The 16,471-nt window shown below is 39.1% G+C and overlaps 6 protein-coding genes across 9 annotated transcripts; 3 read left to right on the forward strand and 3 right to left on the reverse strand.

Moving 5' to 3' along the window:
* Positions 1–283: 283 nt before the first annotated feature.
* LOC105266628 (peptidyl-prolyl cis-trans isomerase cyp11) lies at positions 284–3,452 on the forward strand. 4 transcript variants are annotated; one of them, XM_011304947.1, is made up of 8 exons: positions 284–392; positions 452–494; positions 713–1,014; positions 1,094–1,181; positions 1,833–1,862; positions 1,944–2,089; positions 2,208–2,301; positions 2,518–3,452. In XM_011304947.1, exons 1-8 carry the CDS (start codon positions 296–298, stop codon positions 3,374–3,376), a joined length of 1,659 nt encoding a protein of 552 aa, XP_011303249.1. In that variant the 5' UTR covers positions 284–295; the 3' UTR covers positions 3,377–3,452. The 4 variants fall into 4 exon arrangements, with proteins under 4 accessions (XP_011303249.1, XP_011303251.1, XP_011303253.1 ...); XM_011304949.1 differs by having other exon boundaries at positions 298–388; XM_011304951.1 differs by having other exon boundaries at positions 298–388; positions 471–494.
* Positions 3,453–4,028: 576 nt separating this feature from the next.
* Positions 4,029–7,509, reverse strand: ALiX (programmed cell death 6-interacting protein-like protein AliX). The gene is made up of 5 exons (XM_011304952.1): positions 7,168–7,509; positions 6,831–6,946; positions 6,636–6,763; positions 4,591–6,484; positions 4,029–4,350 (listed from the first exon to the last, which is right to left on the reverse strand). The coding sequence occupies exons 1-5, from the start codon at positions 7,371–7,373 to the stop codon at positions 4,226–4,228; spliced, it is 2,469 nt and encodes an 822-aa protein (XP_011303254.1). The 5' UTR covers positions 7,374–7,509; the 3' UTR covers positions 4,029–4,225.
* A 359-nt stretch (positions 7,510–7,868) lies between these two features.
* On the reverse strand, positions 7,869–10,973 carry mio (GATOR complex protein mio). The gene is made up of 2 exons (XM_011304953.1): positions 10,829–10,973; positions 7,869–10,565 (listed from the first exon to the last, which is right to left on the reverse strand). Exons 1-2 carry the CDS (start codon positions 10,959–10,961, stop codon positions 7,981–7,983), a joined length of 2,718 nt encoding a protein of 905 aa, XP_011303255.1. The 5' UTR covers positions 10,962–10,973; the 3' UTR covers positions 7,869–7,980.
* A 257-nt stretch (positions 10,974–11,230) lies between these two features.
* LOC105266633 (germinal-center associated nuclear protein) lies at positions 11,231–13,086 on the forward strand. The gene is made up of 7 exons (XM_011304956.1): positions 11,231–11,316; positions 11,498–11,689; positions 11,761–11,922; positions 12,152–12,370; positions 12,468–12,608; positions 12,727–12,916; positions 12,983–13,086. Exons 1-7 carry the CDS (start codon positions 11,258–11,260, stop codon positions 13,076–13,078), a joined length of 1,059 nt encoding a protein of 352 aa, XP_011303258.1. The 5' UTR covers positions 11,231–11,257; the 3' UTR covers positions 13,079–13,086.
* Positions 13,087–13,124: 38 nt separating this feature from the next.
* Positions 13,125–14,523, reverse strand: MED4 (mediator complex subunit 4). Its single transcript, XM_011304955.1, has 4 exons — positions 14,433–14,523; positions 13,777–14,183; positions 13,465–13,581; positions 13,125–13,310 (listed from the first exon to the last, which is right to left on the reverse strand). The coding sequence occupies exons 1-4, from the start codon at positions 14,498–14,500 to the stop codon at positions 13,141–13,143; spliced, it is 762 nt and encodes a 253-aa protein (XP_011303257.1). The 5' UTR covers positions 14,501–14,523; the 3' UTR covers positions 13,125–13,140.
* A 760-nt stretch (positions 14,524–15,283) lies between these two features.
* On the forward strand, positions 15,284–16,465 carry LOC105266631 (uncharacterized). Its single transcript, XM_011304954.1, has 3 exons — positions 15,284–15,552; positions 15,744–15,902; positions 16,067–16,465. Exons 1-3 carry the CDS (start codon positions 15,307–15,309, stop codon positions 16,427–16,429), a joined length of 768 nt encoding a protein of 255 aa, XP_011303256.1. The 5' UTR covers positions 15,284–15,306; the 3' UTR covers positions 16,430–16,465.
* Positions 16,466–16,471: the final 6 nt, after the last annotated feature.

A 16,471-nucleotide genomic window follows, 5' to 3' on the forward strand; every position in this document is an offset into this window, starting at 1 on the left:
TAATGTTGCATATGTCTTTTCCGACTAAAGCCAATTAAAATTATAATTATTAATAATTATCTCTGGAAGGATTAATAGGGAATTATTATGATTATTGCGTTACTCATTGAAATTAAAATGATATTATATGCTTCGACAACATTGAAAAACCATTAATCCAGAGTGGAATATTATTTTTTAAAAATTGGTACATTCGATTAATCGATGACAATCGACATATTCGATTAATCGACACTTTCTTCGATTAATCGACACCTTCGATTAATCGCCGAAGATCGTTATCTCTGAGTGGAATATGACGGATTGTCTCGACAGTTTCAGGTTTTGTTTTGTGATAATTAGTGCTAATTCGATAAGAATTCTCAATCTTCATCAGCTGGAATTTGTCGTAGGTATTTCGGTATAATCCCACCCTAGTTGTACGATTTTAAAACGCTTTAACGATTTTTAGATTTTTACCGGAATTTCAGAAAGGACGAACAACTGGGGGAGAGGTTAGTCCTGACTAATTCCGGTGGAACTAATTTTTTTCGAGTTTATGGGATCTCAGATTTTCTCGGGTTTTGATTTCGTGATTCACTCCAGATATTATTTTTTCAAAACTTCTAGCAAATGCTGCATTGATATTTCGATGAGTTTCATGTCAAATGATTTTTCATCATGAATAACAATGCATAATGAATAATATAAATAATAAATAATTATTTTCCAGGGAGGGCATAACTTTCAAAATGGTGAAAGTGAATCCTCGTGTATTCTTCGATGTGGAAATAGGGGGTCTGCCAATTGGCAGAATTGTCTTTGAATTGTTCAATGACTTATGCCCCCAAACGTCGGAAAATTTTCGTGCCCTCTGCACTGGAGAATTGGGTCTGGGGAAGACAACAGCAAAACCCCTGCATTACAAGGGAATTATTTTCCATCGTGTGGTCAAGGATTTCATGATTCAAGGAGGAGATTTTTCTGGTGGAAATGGTACAGGTGGAGAATCGATCTACGGAGGAACTTTTTCAGGTACTCCATTTTTTCCATTATCTGTTTCTTCGCCATTCTGACATCGAACTCTCATTTTTTATTTTCCCCGATTTTTCAGATGAAAATTTTACTTTGAAACATGACAAGCCTTTCCTCCTGTCGATGGCAAATCGAGGGAAAGACACCAATGGATCCCAGTTTTTCATGTGAGTGTTCTCCAGGAGTGGATAATTCTTCAATTTTTTTATCAAGTCAAATCACCGAATGCTTTACGTTCTTTTAACACTCGACAGTGATCTTCTCTTTTTCATTTCGGTTTTCATTCCTCTAGGGGAAAGGAAACGTATCAAAAGAGAAATGAGAACTAATAATTAAAAAATCGTAAAGTGATAAACATTAATTTGATATAAACAAGATGAAACGAGTTGACTTGAAGATGAAATATTGCTCCGACTTATGTTATGTTTATTTATTTATTACTCCCGCGTTATCATCACTGTTTTACAGTTCTGATAATGCGTCGATTCATAATCATAAAATAATAGCTCAAACATCAGATAATTTAAGAATTCCTTGAGGATTGAATTTCACAACAAATATGTCATAAACATTCATTTGGTGGTGTAATTTGCATGTCAGTTCCTCCCTGAATCTGAAATTGTCGAAAGGTAATGCCTCAAATAATCCGTGTGGAATTATTATGATCATGGATCCACGGGAATAAATAACCAGCACTGTTTTTGCGTAGTCATGAGCGAGGACTTGCTGTACCATTTCAACAACACAATGACCCGATGAAAAGTTGAAAAAGCTCTCTCTACGACTTTTATCACCTTAATGTAATTTTGTTGTTATAGTACAACGCAACCCGCTCCCCATCTTGACAAGTAAGTGTATTTTACGTTGGGATTTACATTAAAAATCAGTTAATTGGTAATTTTTATTGATTTATCGATTTTTCATTGCAGTGTCCATGTTGTTTTTGGAGAGGTTGTTTCTGGACAGGACTGCGTATTGCATATTGAAGGATTGCCTGTCGATCGGATGTCTAGACCTCTGCAGGATGTCAAAGTGGTTCACTGTGGAGAACTTGTTTTAAAAGCCAAATCGAAAGGTACGAAAGATTTTCATGACTCATTCGATTTTATCGGCATTTAATTGTCCACACGATTTACTATTTATTTTTATTATTCATGTCGTACCATTGAGCATGAATGAAATTTATTTTGCAGACGAAACCCGAAGCAGCAAAAAAGTCAGGTCTTCAGATTCAATTTCAGACTCAGGCAAGAGATCGTCTAAAAAGAGAAAGAAACACAAGAAAAGGTAAAAATCTCAGTGTTTTCAAAGTTATCACAAATTACAAGTAAACATTTTTTACAAATTGTAATTAAATCAGAAAGAACTTTTCTCTTTCAAAAATCCAGAGATGCATTCGCTATTTTTTCACAGATTTGGATTTTTACTTTCTTTTCTGCTATTCAGTTTAAATACTGAATAGTGAATTAATTAATTTTGTATGGGCTCGATAAATTATTTCAGCGAAAGAAAAACCGCTGAATCGGAGAAAAGTGGTGCAGAGGACGATGACGACGAGAAAGAATACCAGAATCGTCATCCTCTGGTATCGGTGACAAAAATCGATCCCGATGAAATACCGGAAGTGCCTGCTAACAAGTTTCTATACCGCGCTGGACCCACCACCAATTCCAATCAAAAAGAGTATAAGCAATACTATAATCGAGAATCTGGACGGAATTATCGTAAGGCAGGACGAATATTTAAAGGCAGAGGAACATTTAGATATCGTACCCCATCCCAGAGTAGATCCCGGAGTGCAACGCCTCCTCACTGGAAACAAGCGCAGAAGCGTACGATAAAATTGGAGGATTTGAAGAAGAATAAAGAAGAATTGCAGAGAGGACCTAGGAGATTCACAGAGGCGTGCGATGACCAGAAGATCCCCAAATCAGATAATCGAGGAGATCAGGGTAGCCCTGACCTTAACAAATCCAATGATCAAGACAACACTCACAGACGGGTGCAAAGTAGAATAAACAGCTCGAGATCTCACGATACCGTTGACAGTAAATTTCGCAGAGGGTCTGGAGCTAATGGCAGGTCGTCCTGGCGTCAGTCCAGTGGTGACAGACGTCGTAGGAGGCGTTCACGATCCAGGGAGAATCGTAGTCGTGATGATTCGAGTTATCGCAGGTACAGTCGCAGGAATGACGGGACTCACAGGTATTCAACGTCCAGGAGGTCCAGGAGGAACAGCTCTAATGATAAGAGATATTCGGAGGAGCAGAAGAGTCGTGAGGGCAATGACGAGAATCAATCTCGAATTAAAAGAACTTCACGCAGTGTTTCCTCTGAGAGTAGTTATTACTCTAAACGCTAATTGTTTACAGATAATTATTTCATTGTGGAATCAATTTTTCGTGTCTCAAGTGCACTTCAGAATTTTTTCAAACCCTAACTTTATTTTTCACTGAGGTTTTGATTATTTTTATTTTTATAATTTTAATTATTACGCGTTGAAATTATTCTTCTTCGAAGCTCTTGGAAAAATTATTTTGTTTAATTGTCTTTCATTTATTTTTTCAGTGTAGTTAGTGAATATTAAAAAACGCTGAAGTGTCATCCGAAATTAATTGTTTGCAATATAAATGCACAAATGCAAAAATGTCTGTTCTGTCTTTATCAACGAGATAATTTTGTGCAAGTGTATTTTTCATATATCGATGAATTAGAAATTATTTCAAGTATCCAAATGCACCGTTCACGGAAGTTAATAATAATCATGTGCAGTTACATCATGGCTTGGATTATGTTGATAATTTTTTTTTAATTTGAAATTCTTAGTGGTAGAAAAATCAAAATCGAATCAGAACTGTTTTTACATCAATTAATTTTCTGTAGCCGATATTCGCTAAATCTGATTTTTTATCCAAATTAATTTACATTAAGTCCAATTGTAGAAAGAATTAAGAATTTCTAATCACCGAGATTCGAATGAGATGAATGAATAAAAATGAATAAACCACGAGGGATGAAGGAATTTACTAGATTACTTTATTTCAGGGATAATACAAAATTACAACTACGAATACCTCTAAATATCTTTAATAGTACGAACTGAGTAAATAGTTTATTGACAACAATATAAACAAGCATCAAGTTTCCACTGAATTACTGTGACATAACAAGAGCATTAATATGTCATATTTACTTTCTGTGACGTCGAAATTCACCAGGGATTCTGACCAGGACGGGACTGGTCTCCAGGATATCGTGGAAACGTGGCGTACCCAGGATTATACCCAGGCTGATGTTGCTGAGGCTGATAAGGGTAGCTCGGACCACCATATGGAGCTATTCAATCATGAATATTTAATCATTAGTATAATAAACCAATGCAGCAATCCTCTTGATGATTTTATACAATTGACATTGATTTTATTCCAAAAATTCACCCCAGAATAATTAATAACTGGGAAATTTTAGCGTCAAAACGAAAACCGTAAGGATTAAAAATTTTGAATAATGGATATTCACTTGAAAAAAAAATCTGACAAGGTCCCTGACCTCACGAAACAATACAAGATTCTCTACCTTGATTAGGATACGGCATAGTAGCATAAGGATTATATGTATTAGGCATCGGTGGTGGCACATAAGCGGGATAAGGTCCAGCAGGTGTAGGTCCATAAGGCACAGGCATGCCTCCCTGATACTGAGTGGGATAAGGCAACTGTGAACCACCTCCATAGCTAGGCTCAACCGGTGCGGAATGATGTGCTGGAATGCTAGGTGTCACAGCAGGTCCACTGTGACTCAGATTAGTCGTCAAATCCTTGAGGAGCTCCTCCTTCTCAGTTTTCCTCGCGAAGCAAAAATCAGATATTTTATTCTGGAAAACAACGAGCAGCTGCGTAAGATCATTATAGAATTTCGCTCCCTCGTGTAAATTATTCTTCAACTCCTTGAATGCATCGTACGCCGACGCCAATTTCCTGAGCATTGCCTCCCTGTTTCCACCACTTCCACTCTGCTCCCTGGTGAATGCAGCATGAGCTGATTGTATAGCAGAGACTAAACTCTCCTGTCTACTGGAGCTGTCTCTAATCTGATTAGTGAAAGCTCCATAGGTCTTTCCAATGTTCTCCACCGAGAGATTGGGCTCATCGATGGCACCGTCCTTGGCTAGAGCAGCCAGGAAGACAGATTTCATGTCAGCTGTTGCAGATTTCAATTCACTCTCAATGACATCTCTCTCCGCTTTCAGCGTTTCCACCTCCTCCATGAGCTTCTGCAGCTGACTGACGGCATTGCTATCCTGTAGGGCTGATCCTGAGGGAACAGCTGACGACAACTGACTCTCATCCAGACTCAGCATCTCCATTCCCTCCCTGTGTGACTCAAATTTCTGACGAACAGTGCTGTCAGCAGCCACAGCATTATCGATAATAGCTCGATACTTTTGTGCATTGACAGTAAATTGCTGGGTAAGTTTATCACTGGGAATTCTCGTCCATCTCTCCTTGAACTGCTCCCTCAACTGATTATCAGAATCTCTCTCCTCAGTTAACATCTTCTCTGTTTCATCCAGGATATCTTTATTTCGTTGCAGCAGATCTGGGAGTTCATTCATGGCTGACTCCAGGGCAGTGATACCCCCAGCTGATCTGACATAATTCGCTTTCTCTAGGAGGGATTGAGGTATCTCCGTACCACTCGTGTCCTCGATAGCTGCTGGAAGATTTAAACTCGCTAAAACCGTATTCAAGACTTGTGTCATCTCTCGTAATTTCGATATTTCACAATTGACTAGGTCGTTTCGACGAATCTCGTAAGAAGACATGGCCTGGTGAACACCAACAGGGAGAAGTTCCTCGAAGATGTCCTTAGAGCTGGAGCCCATTGGATGATTTAAGGGGAGGAGTTTGGCGACATTCGCTTTGCCAATGGGCTCGAGGTTCTTGATGTTGGGGACTCGCTCGTGGTAGATGAAATCGTTGTCCTTCTTCACTTCTGCAAGACGACGTTGGGCGCGACCCGAGTATTCTTCAAATAGGTTTGGCTTATTCGAACGTTGAGCTGCTGATGTGAAGAGGTCTACCGCGTACTCTAGCCTGGCGATTTCCTCACCAATTGCCTTCTTCGCTTTGCAGACTGATGCCTGGTACAGCTCAGCCATCGCTCGATAACCAGATTGTTTTCCTATTATCAGGGGCACCCAATCCTTGTCCCAGAACGAGCGAAACATGTCTTTCTGGAAGAGCTTGGCTGTGTCTGCGTACATTTCCTCGGCTTGGGAGGCCAATTTAGCGATCACACCCTCTTTCATTGAGTCATGAATCGCTTTGTGGACGAAAATCTCTTGGGCCTGTGCCAGCATCAACGCGGATAAGGCACTCAGGGTGTCAGGGGACATGTCTGGAGTCGGCTCCTGCTGGATTGACAGCATAACGTTGCCCTTCAAGTAATTGAAAATTCCCGCTGCTTGCTGGAATTAAAAATGCATTGGTTTTTTAATACTCCATTTATCTCCTGATTTCGAAAAAATACTTTTTAAATATACTTCAATTATTTTCTCTATTTCTATCATAATTCACTTTACTCTACTTGTAATACATAAAATTAATTTTTCTACGTACTTGAAATAATTTAGCGGATAATTTCAAGCCCTCGTCACTCTCCATCGATTGACTAGCAGCGACTGAGCTTTGCAGAGCTGCGATGTTGAAGAGCACGCACATTTTCTCATACGAGAGTGTACTGATAGCTGGAGATAATAGGATTATTAATAGCAATTGTAATAATTTGAGAATCACAGAGGAAGAAGTACCCACTCAAGCTCAATTTCCCGCCGAATATCGTACGATCAAACGCATCTTTCCACTTGAATGGAATTTGTAGCTCATGCATTGGAATTTTTCCTTCCAACGAGCACAGCTGATCGTAGTAACTGCAATAAAATAATAAAAAATAATACTTGTAAATTATTGAATAAAAATTATACTTCAAACTCTAGGAATTTTAATATGTGGGAAAAAAAAATTGACATGCTGTCAAATCAAATTTCGAAGAGACAATAGACGTATCATAGTCTGACATCTGTCATGTGACATCCAATCACCTTAAGATGTCATCTAAAAAAATGATAATTACCAAATGAGTCATACGTACTTATAAATAACCTCCAGAGAGCTTTCATACTTCTCGAAAGCTCGCCACAGCGCATTGTTTCTCAATTTGCTGAACTCGTTGATGGCCTCACCGTAATCCTTTTGATTGGAGTCTGAATTGTACGTTGACTTGATGACATTTGTCAGTGGCTTGACAACATCAACGTCCGACGGTTTCTTCAACGGTATTGCGATTAATTCAGCCATTTTTACGGGTGTTTCTCTCTGATTCCTTCGCCGACCGTTCGAATTCGCTCGAATAACTGAACGCACTATACACCTCTTATTTCACAAGATATACTTATACGTGAGTCATATGTTTTTATGCCTCTCGTGCAATGAGAATGAGAGAGACATTTTGAAACTGTCCAGCGGTACCCACTGCACATGCGCGATAATGCAGCGGTGTCCAACGATTGGTCGACGAACAATAATTGAATTTTTTAAAAAAGTCAGTTGAAAAAAGTCATACCCGAGGATTGGAGTGAAAATTTTCTTTTCTATTTTTTAATTTTTCCTATTTCCGACATTTTTATTATATTATTAAGATCGAGGCGACGAATGTGTGTGAAATTAACCGTCAATTGATCAAAAGACTCCATTTAGAAAAAATAAATTATTACCATCGATTTCAGCATTCAGGAAAATCGTAATATCAAATTACAAATACATTACCTTAACTTTCTTTCTACATTGTCCTCAGATAATTAAATTATTTCCTTTATTTACACGATTAAACTCCATATAAATATCGTTTCGTTTCTCTCTCAGGACTTGGAGAAAATGGCATATCACAAATAGCTCGAGAGCCTTTTCACAGAGTATTTCCCCCGATTACATGAGACGCATCCAGGGAAAAGCATCTGCACGTGCAGGAGGTAACAGGGCATTCAGTGTGCTGTCCAAACCAGTGGGTGATGTGATCAGTATGTCCCCCATGTCTGCACGTCTGACACCAGGTGAACCAATTTCCAAATTCCGTGAGTTTTCCATCCTCATCATTTCTACTGGACATCCCCCCAACCCCAGCAATAGCTGCCTGAAATCCACTGACAGTTCCCATATGCATGAGACAAATAGCACACCGAGGTAGTGGTTTCCTGCAGCTGGGGCACGAAGACATCTTCAATTTGTTCGAGGTATTCCCCAGCCTACCGAACGGTCCCCTCGCTCGACTGAGCCCTTGCATAAAAGCAGAAATACTCTTGCCACAGAAATTGCAGGAGATATAAACCTGTTGGGGTGGTTTATCATTCGTCGAGGACCTCATGGCAATATCAAAATGTGCCCTCTGATTCCACATCTTCCAGGCATCCAACAGGCCCTTGTAACTCTCAATCCACACCTGCACCTGATTCTCCTGTAGCAATTTGGAGGACAGGGCCCTGATAGCAATGAGACTGCAGCTCTGCACATCACCAGTGATCTGGAGATACCGATTGAGAAGAATAATTCCATCAAGAGTTGCTCCAGTCAGTAGAAACCCAGCCAAATCCCCCTCCTCCGTGAGTTTGGCTGTCAATTTCTTTAGGTAATCCGCGAGCTTCGAGTCCGACAGGAACATGAGGGCAAAAGCCACTCGATCCTCAACAGCAACTCCACTCTCATTAAGAACTGCTTCGTACCCCTCATTATCAGCTGTGAGAAAAGCAAATGTTGCTCTCAAGTAAGGATCAGTAAGCTGGGCCCTGGACTTGAGACACAATTCCCTCCACATGCTGTTTCTGTCCTCAGAGAATCCAGACAGGGCCATCGCCACGATATTAAGATTCGTCGAGCCTGTGATCTTGCTGGAACCCCTGTTCAAAATCTCAATAGCCTGTCTCAAGCACAGATTAAAAACAGATATTGCTGTGGCCCTGGCGTAATTCCCCTCCCTCTCAAGCCTCTCGATAAACAAATTATTCTTCTCCTCGAAGACAGACTCCTTACCCTGGACCTCAAATCTCCACCCACAGAGCTGAAGTGCCTTGTCTCTATCTGGGGATTTGTAAATTTTTGCTGTGTGACTGGTGGAGCCGATGTCAGTCCACGGTCGGTTGCTAATTTCAGATTTAATGAAACTGTTGGATCCATCCAATTTCATGACAGTCCTGACCCCCGGGTGTTTGTTATCTCCGGATGGAATCACCTCGTCCTCAACGAGAGAACGACTGAGACACAGCCAGTGCCAGAGGTTCTTCAGCTGATCGTTCTCCGCAAGTTCTCCATTCTGTGACAATTCAGGCAAAAGCCCATAATCCGTGAAAGCTCTTTTCTTTATTAATATCGAGATGTCATCGAATCCTCTGTAGATGCTGTCAGAGCTGCTGAGATACTTGATAGCTTTTGAGGCATGATTCCAGGCGATATGTGACCTTGTTGACCAATTTATGGTGATTCTCTCGTAGACGGTGTAATCATTGATGACCCCCTGATGAGAAATCGCTAGAAGTCTGTTGACATGACTGGGATGCCAGGAGAAGCTCGTGGGATACGAGCTCCAGGGAGGTATTACTGTCCTCTCCAGTGCCCCAGGTTCTGTCTCCTCGCTGTTGACTCCGACATTTCCACCTCCACTCGATCCCATTCCATTGGTCTCTGCGTCGGCATTCCCTGGGACACTGCTCCCACAGTGCTGAATGTCATGGAGGTAGAGGGCATTTGAGTCCTTCTGGATTGTCCCCAGGAGGTTGTGACGTGTTGGACACCAGAGGACTTTAATGACACCTCTACTCTGGGGAAGTGTGAGCACTGGTTTCTCGAAGTATCTCGTATCCCAGATTGTTATTTGATTCTCCACGTGGGAGACCAGGTGGTAGCAATTGTGGGGATTAACTGCTACACTGTAGACTGATTTTGTTGGGGTTGTGTTAACGACTCGAATTGAGTCCCTGAAGTCGATTATCTTGAGTTGTTTATTGTTTACACCAGCGACACAGCATCTGGAGTCATTGGGGAACCAACTGAGGGAGTGGGTTGTCTCGGAGACACCGGCCTCGGCTAGGGGTTTCAGGGTGGTGTTGTGCTCGGATTGACTGACTGTTGTGTGGTGGTGGAGAGACTGACGGTCAAGACCTGATGACGTGATGTTCTGGCTTCTGACGACGTCCCACAGGAGGATTGAGTGATCCGTTCGGTATTTGTCAAGACCACAGAGCAGTAGGTTTGGGTCCGAGGGGTTCCAGGAGACGGCGTTGCACTGGCGTGCGTGTTTTGGGGGCAACTCTTTTCCTGTGAGGCCTAGGGCGTCGAAGGCTGTTGGTCCGAAGGTCGTCAGGACTACTTTACCGTTGGCAAGACCAACTGCTAAGAGAATATCCGGCTCTGGTTGAGGATATATATCCACACACCGCACGTAAGGATGACTCGAATTTGTCGCCAGCTGATGAGCCACTGTTTTTTCAGAAATTCGTTTGCCTATAGATAAAACACAATCATATCTTATTAATATTGTTATCATATCATCGTTTTTACCAATTGTCATTTAGTAAATATAATCTTGAATACTCAAAAGTCAAAAATAAAAAATGGAAAATTGTCAGTAAAATCTTTCAAGTTTTATAATTAGTTTTATAATTATTGAGGAATTCAGGGAAAAATATCTACATCATTTGTTGGGATTCCCGAAAAATTTCTGTTCTCAAAAATAAAAAATCCGTGATTATCAATAATATTCTCACATGACGATCGAACGATATCTTTGATCTGTCCAACTTCATACAGACAAATCTCAGTTCCCCATGTTATAAATTTGTTGTGATGCACTGGGGACCACTGCACTTCCAACTTGGGACTGTTCATCGTTGTCATCATCAATCTGATTATCAGCACCAACAACAATGCAATAGGTTATGTACCCTCGGTGTTTACAAAACGCATAAAAAGCAAAACATCTGATGGTGGCGCTTTTAAAAGAAAATACGTCCACCGGGCAAAACAGACAAATCTTTTCTCTGAAGAACATCTGTAAAGAATCATAACGAACAGGTGCAGCTGTGATGTTATCCAATGCGACGTGATCGCTTCAAATTTCAAATATTTTTGGGGAATTTAACGTACGTCGGTTTAAGTCGTATTTGCGTGTTATTGCTTGTGCAATTCTTCGAATTATGTCGGAAGGAATCGTTGGGACGTGTTCATTGATGTGTCCTGATGAAGAACGACGTTTGTAGGTTTTTAAACAATAATTTTTAACTCTAAACAAAAAAACTTCTCAAAATAAGATAGATTTAATTAATTGTTTTCAGGTGAAGGCTAACGAAGACTTCGTGTCCTCCATCTTACATGATGTTGTTGTCTTTACGAATTTGTTGTAATAATTAACATAAAAAAATTTTTCTTTGTTTTAGTCGCGAGAGGAAAGGATGGTTGCATCGATTTGAGATTGATGACTCCCAGAAACACTCGAGAAGACCCAATGCTGACAACAAGAAGATAATAAAATGTTACATCCGATCAGGCCCAGGAAAATCATTAATACGCCAAGAGGAATTGAGACCCGGGCCAGTTCTCCTCTCTACTCTTCAATATTTATTCACCCAGTACGTAAATTCAATATTCAAAGTTATTATCAAAGACTATTAGGTTTTAGAAATATTAATGATTATTTCAGGATCGCCACTCGGTCAGATGCTGATTGGGCTGTTATCTACAACTTTATTTTCGATCGTTTGAGAGCAATCAGACAGGATATGACTGTCCAGAGATTAGATTCTGTCACAACCATCCAGATTCTAGAACCAATCGTCAGATTTCATGTTTATTCTGCACAAAGGTTCATATTCCATCCATTAATGGTATTATAAAACTCAAATTAATTCCACTTATAGTAAGACTCGAAAATTTCCTCCCGTTAATTTGTGGAAATAATTCAGAATTCATCTTGTTCGATCACTCATTATTTAGTTTATTCATTGTCTCATAATTGGTTCACCGACAGTATTAATTAAATTTTTTAATGATATCAGAATTTTATTGATAATTCTGTATTTTTTGTTTATTAGACTTTGTGACAGGAGCCTCGAGGAATTCGTCCCAAAATTCAACGATGATCATCTCCTGGAATGCATAAAGGAACTTCTTGTAAGATATGACGAACGTGACCGTCACCCGAAGAATTTATTTTGTAGTAACAGAGCTCAAATGGAAACGCTGTATGTACTCCTGTATCTGGGAAATTGCGCAGCAATCGAGAGAGCACTGAGTCTCCCATTAGAATACAAGTAATTATCAACAAGGCTAAAGCCTTTTTACTTTTCTTTAAATAATTTTTGATAAGATCTTATGATATAAATATCTTTATTTCAACTTTGTCGACAGGGAATCCCCCTCTATGAGAATGGCATTGAAGATTTCCCGCGCCTGGTACTTGAAAAATTATGTGAAAGTTTGTCGTTTGATTGTCAAATTGTCTCCTTTAATGGCAATGGCAGCAATTACGAATTTGCCGAAAATAAGACGGTAATTAGAAATTAATTAATTACTCATGATAAATATTAAAGAATAATTTAATAATGAATGTAATAATTTCCAGTTTTCTATAGATTCATTCATTTCGCAACTTTCTATTTCTTTCCAGTGATGCCCTCCTAATAATGAGTGCTGCCTATAATAGTACTCAATTATCTTATCCGAGTGATCATCTCAGAAAGATTTTATTATTCAAGAACAAAGATCTGCTGCACAACGAGTGCAGACACTTTGGACTGGAAGTAATCCATGGGAATATTCGTTTTGAAATGTTTAAATTCAAAAAAGAGGAAAAAAATGTGAGAATTATATTAAATACTGATTTTTTTAGGTATAAAATCATTTTAATACAAAATTTCTTCCAGGGACATTTACAGAAAGTCTTTTCTGACGACATGCTCAACTCTTTTCTACCGAATATCATTCTCCATGACGTCAATAGCGTAGGGTCAGAGAAATGAAGGGAGTATGGAGCACGAAACAATTTTTTAAAATATTTTTATCAGCAGAAGGGGTTCAATGATTATTGTGAGTCACTGGAGGAGCTGCTGGAAGAATCCGTCGACATGACTTCCACATCCTCGTTCTCCTGTTTGTGGGTGTTCATGGCAACGCTCCCCTGTCCACCCATCGACATATGGATCTCCCCCGAGGGGTGCCACGCGAATTGATTCGCTGATGATGCTGGTGGCTCTAAAAAAGTTCAAAATCAAACAATTAATAATAATTTTTTTTATCAAATATTGGATTCAACCAGATTATTGTTTAGGCACTTCTCTCCTTGATCGATTACTTGATCTATCAATGAGTTCTGAAAAATTAATGAATCGATTATTTTTTTTATTACCTGTGGAATGTCCTGTCCGGTGGAGATCTGACGTGAGACCTGGATGAGACCCTAGAAGCTGTCCATTCAACGGCAAATCGCTCAATCGACCCAAATATCCTAATCTCATTTCAATATCTAAGAAGAGAATTCAAAAAATTATCATTATAAATCATATCTTCATAATCCCGACGATAAATACTGAATGCATTTTTATCCACTGTTTTTCAAAAAGCTAAAACACCAATAATTAATATTAATAACATTAATTGTCATATTATTAAGTATTTATGATTCGATAATTTATGTAATGAACTCTAAAATCAAACTCACCAGTTGGATAAGGTCTCCTGGGGTCTCCCTGCTGCCATGTGAGAGGTGCACAAACAGCATTTGCTGCACTGATCCTGTGTGCAAACTTGATGAGCTCTTCAGAAGGCACTGGTCGTTTATTAGCACGAGCAATCGACTGGAGTTTCTGTTTGGCTTGATAAATAGCCGTTGCTAGAATCTGCTCAGCCTCTTTCAACTGTCGCTGCAGCTGCTGAATATCCTGATCCTGTCGCTCCACCTCAGCCTTCAGGGCGTCCATTTTAATGTTTATTTGGGCTTGCTCTGCTGATTGCTTCAGGGTTGATTTCAATTCCTGATCCTTGGCGACGAGCAACTCCGTCAGCTGGGCGTGCTCTGGCGTTGATAATTTTGTGTGCTTCTGAGCTATTGTGTTTTCAATCATTTCCCTGTAAATAAAAATTATTTAACAAAAGGTTATTGACTCAGACCAATTTTTCTTTACAAATTCTATCCGCAAGTGATTCAAAATAATTCGATGGAGTTTTCATTGTCAGAATTTTATTGACAATTTTATTTGTTAATTCATAAGGAACGTATTGTTGACTGAACGATTTTTTTATGTAAATTCTTCTTCTTCTGTCAGCTGTCAAAGTCAATTAAAAATTCATTTAAATATTCCCTAATAACAATCTTACTTGGCTATCAATTCGATGTCATCGATGAGTGATAATAAAGTTTCCCTGGTACTCCTGTTAGTTGTCATTGTCTTATCAAATAATTAAACAGTTTTATTCTTCTTTTCGTGAAGAACACGTTCTAGGTTAGATTCTAAATTTCACTGAAGATTCTTTTCAGTGTTAATTTTCGCTGAGTTTGTTTTCAAATGAAAATTAAATTATGTCATGATGTGAATTGCCGAGATAATCATTTAATTAATTAAAATAATTATTGCAGAACTCCTTATATATAAAGGAAAGCATAATGGCTACCGCTCAACAATCGAATTGAAAATAATGGAACGATCAACGACATCTGACGTACTTGAAGAAATGAGCGTTCATTTCAAATCACATAATTCCCATTGGAGCTAAAATACAATGTATAGAATACGATTCATGTGTAATTACATGCATAGGGAGAAAATTATTTTCTTGGAAAAAAAGGATAAATTAGAAACTAACATGGCGAAAGGCATGCAGGAAAATGTCACGGTGAAAACTGAATTTTCATGAAAAAAGTGTTCTAAGTGGAATATTTTTAAAACCAAAACGAATACCGTTATTTTGCTTAAGACATATTTTGAAGATTTAATCGAGAGCTGCAAAAAATGTTATAACAAAAAATTAGATATCTCTCGCCAATTCAGAGATAAGAACAATCGAATGGACGTGCCCAGAATCCAAAATAGGGTGTTAATATCACTTTTTAATATCATTTTATTTCATTCTTAAATAAACAAAATTCTTGGCATATGGTGAAGTCAGCTGCAGCCCGTTATCATTACCAAAACTCCATTTAACATTTTTTTAAACCTACAAATGCTTTTTATTTGCATTGGTCGCCATAAAAATGGCAGTTAATCGCAATGAATCTGGGTGCTCTCTGTACATCTCGCGGATGCTGAATATTCCTAATAAAATTGGTGGCCTATCGAGATCAGAACTGAAGAGAGCAATCCTAGAGTCCCAACCTTTGGACAACTGGAGCACGTATCAAACGACATATGGACTGGTCGTCTCCTTCTGTTCAGAGGCCGATGCCGACAAATTAATTGAGTCCACAAATTTCTCAGAGATCTTCCGATCCCCAGTCCAAGTAAATCCCCTTTCGCCACTAATTATCTCTAATTAAACAATCTGACAATTCATGAAATTTATCCTGAGGCTATAGCAAAAAATATTTTTGTTTTGGTAAAAATGTCAGATAAATATTTTATTACCAAGAAACTCAAATTGAAAATTGAATTTTATTTTGAATAATTAAGTTAATCCATTAATTAATTGAAGGTCGTGAAATTTCGAGCGTGCGGTTCACATTATAAACAATCAATTTTTCTTCACGATGTACCCTGGGCTATTCCTCTGGAAGATTTAAGTTCTGCTCTAAATAAACAAGGGATTACCTCAGCGACTCTTGACAGATGCCAGTACCACATCAGAATAAAAGTAAATTAATTATTTTCAATTATTCAATCACTCATTCATCAGCGAACGCAACTGCCAAAATCATTAAGAAATGTTAATCGTAAATATAAAATAAAAATGAATTATTCGGTAAAAGTAGTGAAGTACGAATTTGTGATTAAATTTTCTGGATGCATCGTCTTCAGATTCCTGATGTGTCGGACTACGAAAAACTTATTCGTGAGGGACTAGATTTCTTCGGGATCTGTCGCTTCAACGCCCTTCCAGCAGTTGTCACCGAAGATTTCTGCAGAATAATGAATCCAACGAGAGGTCTGAATGAGGAACTCACCTCCAAGGATTACCCCCAGCAATCTGGAAAGTCAATCCTCCAGTGTTATCGCTGTCAGGGTTTCTGGCACATCGCTGCCAATTGCAGACAATCCCCAAGATGCGTTCGATGTGGAGACGCACATTACGTTGACTTCTGCCCCAGATCTCGGAATAACCCGATCTGCTGTCATTGTCTGGGTCCACATCATGCGGGTATTGATCCACTTGCACGTTGATAATATCCGGGGGAAAATGAGAGCTCAATTCAATAGCGAAAT

The sequence above is a fragment of the Fopius arisanus genome, unplaced genomic scaffold (genome assembly GCF_000806365.1).
Source record: "Fopius arisanus strain USDA-PBARC FA_bdor unplaced genomic scaffold, ASM80636v1 scaffold00040, whole genome shotgun sequence".
Lineage (NCBI taxonomy): Eukaryota > Metazoa > Arthropoda > Insecta > Hymenoptera > Braconidae > Fopius > Fopius arisanus.